General features: G+C 29.6%; 1 protein-coding gene across 1 annotated transcript; it reads left to right on the top strand.

Annotated features, from left to right (window-relative positions):
- Window positions 1-981: 981 nt before the first annotated feature.
- On the top strand, window positions 982-3,571 carry LOC127279952 (piggyBac transposable element-derived protein 4-like). Its single transcript, XM_051302609.1, has 4 exons — window positions 982-986; window positions 1,876-2,048; window positions 2,197-2,898; window positions 3,033-3,571. The coding sequence occupies exons 1-4, from the start codon at window positions 982-984 to the stop codon at window positions 3,569-3,571; spliced, it is 1,419 nt and encodes a 472-aa protein (XP_051158566.1).
- The last annotated feature ends 793 nt before the right edge of the window (window positions 3,572-4,364 follow it).

Here is a 4,364-nt window from a genome sequence, read left to right as displayed (position 1 = left end):
ATCATCACACGGTGCGCGGGAACGAGCTTAGAAATTGACAAAAATGACGACAAAATCTGATAGTGCCATCTTTTTTATCACTTAAAATTATGTAAGAAAATGTTTTTCCCAAAATCTAAATCACAGAGTTTCGCGTTTTTTAAATCATTTTGTAAAAAAAATAACTTTTTAACACTAAATCTTTTTTAATGCTTTAAACTTTTTTATATATAGATGATTAAAATTTATATTTCTTATTTTAGCATAAATTATGAATTTGGTCATAAAATACAAAAGTTAACCCTCCTTAGTACAGGCAGTGAGGGATTCCCTCACTGGTTTCAGTATTTTGTATATAGTTTTTTTTTTGAAACGCTATAGAGCGCTGTCCTTCCCTATACCTTTTAACAAAATCCTCATGTATACATTTGTAAAAAGAAATTTAGTTTAAACTAAATAAATCTTTAGTTTTAAATTTTTGAAGACGACCGGAACACAAAAAAGTGAGGGATTCTCTCCACACTTGTGCTTCGGCGTATGTGAAAAATGTTCAAGTTCTCAATGCGACGTTGCCGTTCTTCTCTTGTTCGTACCAGAAATAAGTTTATATGTAGTGAATCGCCATGTGATCATAATATATGAAAATTAAGTAAACGTAAGTAATTATACATAAACAATCAATAATGGCTTTTTTAGAAACTTTAATTTAATTAATACTTGGTCAGTGCGTGTGTGATAGAAATATATAAGTAAAAGTTGTTTTAAACTTGTTGTAAAGATGACTTTAACCTCACATAACCGCACATTCGTTGTTTTTATTTTGGATTATTCATATCATTATTATTAAAAATTGAAATGAATCATGTAATAAGAATGATTTAATTAGATTTTTAATAATATTACGTCAAAAGTATATTTTAGTTAATGTGAATTTAGTGAATTAACTACTAATGTAAAAGAGTTTTTTCAACTTGACAGACCGGCAGATAAATATACACAATTATGCTGTAATTTTACATAAAAACGTTATAATTATATATAAAATAAAATTTTCGAAGATGTGTTGTAAATTTTATAGCATTTTTTATATATTGCCAATTGAATAATTTTCAAGGTCCAGAAAAAATTTTTAGTGTAGCATATTATAAATTTTCACTATGACATAAATTAAATTAATTATTTCTTATAAAGATAAATTAAAAATATGCTGACTCGCCAAAGATTTAATGCTGACAAACTCCTGGAGGTTGAGGGGAATACATCAAAAGAAACTTGTTCATCAGATGATAATGCAGAAGATGAAATGAATTATTCTTAACACGACACCAAATCTACTTTCTCAGACTATTCAGGAAATTCTGAGGCCTCAAACGATGATAATTGGTACACATTTTTTTGTTCATGCTTTTTGTGTTTTGAGTATAATTTAAAACAATAATTACAAAACAAAATTTCAAAATAAATGTAACATATAAATTTTATAAGGTTTCTGATAATAAAAACGCGAAACAGAAAAAGCAACCTGTGCGAAAAAAAGTTGGTCCTTCAAAATTGTAAGTTTTTAAAATTTTTCATTATTTTAAAATTCAATAGTGAATTTTGAAAAGGGGTCCACTCCATTTTTTGAAATTTTAAAGAAGACACAAAAAACCAATGTTTTAAAATTGTTTTGATTAAAAGAAGGCAGCTTTTTCATGTAGTTACTAATTATTATGTTACACGAAAAAATATAAAAATAGTTGTCTTAAATTAGCTTGGTTTGAAGAAAATTGATAATTAAGTTTTCAGAGTTGAGCTCTTTTCGAAATTCACTATTCAATTCTAATTTTTGTTTATTTAAAAAAATATAATGTGTTGTGTTTTTATGAATTTATATAATACTTTAAACTTTTTCAGGGTAAATGAAGTGAAATCAGCGGAAGTTCCTTCCAAACCAATTTCTACACGTGGGAAGGAAAGCGTTGCTTCTGGTGGAATTGTAACAAAAAAATCCAGTTCAAAAAACTCGAATTATTCAAAGCAAGGCATTTCCAATTCGAAAAATAATGCTGCTCAGACGTTCTATTTAGGTAAAGATAATACTCAATGGAATAAAACACCTCCTCCAAAGAATACAAGGACTAGAGCAAAAAAACATAATTAATTTCTCTGCTGGAGTAAAAGGTGAAGCTCGAAACTGCACAACACCAATTGAAATTTGGAACTTATTTTTTACAGAAGAAATGCTAAAGGAGACTGTAATTTGTACAAACATTCGATTGCTCTATAAGCGAAACAATAATAATGCAACGGAGAAAGGAAATAATGAGGACACAACTATACCTAAAATCAGAGCTCTGTTTGGAATATTGTATATGGCCGGTGTCTTGCAAATGTCTCGTACAAATTTACAAGAGCTTTGGAGTAATAGCGATACTACAGCGCCACAATTTTTTCGTCTAGTAATGAGCCAGAATCGATTTAAGGTTTTATTGAGTACTCTACGTTTTGATAATATTGAAACGAGGGAAGAGAGACGTGCTCTTGATAAACTTGCACCTATCCGGAAAATATTCGATGATTTCAATAAAAGATTGCCTGAATTGTACGTACCAGGAGAATGCTGCACCATCGATGAAATGTTACTGGCTTTTCGGGAAAGGTGCCCGTTTAAACAGTATATTCCCAGCAAGCCGGCAAAATATGGTATAAAAATTTTTAGTCTTGCCGATGCCCATACATTCTACACCATCAAAATGGAAGTATACCTTGGAGTACAACCTGATGGGCCATTCTACGTTGATAACAAACCGAGCAATGTAGTCAAAAGATTGGCGATCCCGATTGCGAACTCGAACAGAAATATAACATTTGACAACTGGTTCACTTCATTTCCACTGATCGAAGAACTTCTTAATGATTACAATTTGACAGCACTGGGTACTGTGAGACGAAACAAACGAGAGCTTCCACCGATTTTCGTGCAAACTAAAAGCAGGGCTGTTAAATCCACTCTCTTTGGTTATCAACAAAATGCTGTTCTTCTCTCCCACGTGCCAAAAAAAACAAATCAGTCGTTCTTGTTTCCACTATGCACAACACGGGTGAAATCGATCCTTCAACTGGCGAGAAATTGTTACCAGAAATAATTTCATTTTACAATTCAACAAAAGGTGGCGTTGACGTTGTTGATAAACTTTCAGCGAAATACAACGTCGCTCGGGATACTTACAGATGGCCACTTGTAATATTCTTTGGAATTCTTAACGTTGCAGGCATCAACAGTTTCGTCATCTATTCTCTAAATTCCGCGAAAGAAATTCAGAGAAGGACATTCTTGAAGACTTTGGCCCATGAATTGGCGAAACCTCAACTTTTACAAAGATCTTCAATTCGATCACTTCAATTCAACCTGCGAAAGGAGATGCAAAGATACTTTGGATTAGATCAAGGTTCTGTAAATAACAATGATCCATTCAGATGTGGTTACTGTCCAAAGAGAAAAAATAGATACTCGAAGACTAATTGCATTCGATGCTCATTTAAAGTTTGCACAGAACATACTGTTAAAGTATGTTATAAATGTTTCGAAAAAATTCATAATATCGAGTAGAGTTTATTAAGATTAAACGGTTCTATTTCGAAAAAAATTTGATTGGGAAATATCAAATAAGAGCCGAAAAATGTGCATAGATAAGTTAAAATTAAATTTTACGAAAACTTCTAAGTTACTGTACAATATAAAGATAAACAGGGTTTGCAACTTTTACATAGTAAATTTATATAACGTGCAAACCAAGTTTGTGTATTAAAAATAATCTAAAAATATAAATTTATGTTTGCTGGATATTTTTAAGTGCTAGTATTAAAAGGGACTGAAGCTAAAAAGTATTACTATTTATATAAAATAAAATTGTTACAAATGTTTTTATGTTATTTCAAGCAAAAAATAAATCGCTTTTAAAATTATAACTTAATTGTTTGGATTTAATGTTTATTTGCAAGTTTTTCCTACAAAAATTGAATATATTTTCTGAAAATTCCAAATAAATTTATTTATTTTCCAAATTAAAATTATATTATTTAATCTAATTATTGGTTAAAATAAATAAAAATATTTAATAAAATTATTATAAAAAATGTGAAAAGCTACACATTATTCGATATATTAATTTGAAAATTAAAATATTTATTATAAGTAATTTTATTTATTGCAATTGATTTAAAAAATTTATTAAAACTTCTTAATTTTTAACTGAAATTTAAATGTTTATTTCAAAAAATTTCGAATATATTTGTAAAGCCGCATCATAACCCACAATTTAGTCGATTATTTCAAACATTTGGCAGCGTCGCATTTTTTTTTGCATCCGAGGGGATTCTCTCTACGGTTGTGCTACGGCGTC

Source organism: Leptopilina boulardi, unplaced genomic scaffold (genome assembly GCF_019393585.1).
Source record: "Leptopilina boulardi isolate dan_hultmark-lab unplaced genomic scaffold, ZJU_Lbou_2.1 LbouV2_228, whole genome shotgun sequence".
Classification (NCBI taxonomy): domain Eukaryota; kingdom Metazoa; phylum Arthropoda; class Insecta; order Hymenoptera; family Figitidae; genus Leptopilina; species Leptopilina boulardi.
This window is presented reverse-complemented; position numbering and strand designations above follow the sequence as displayed.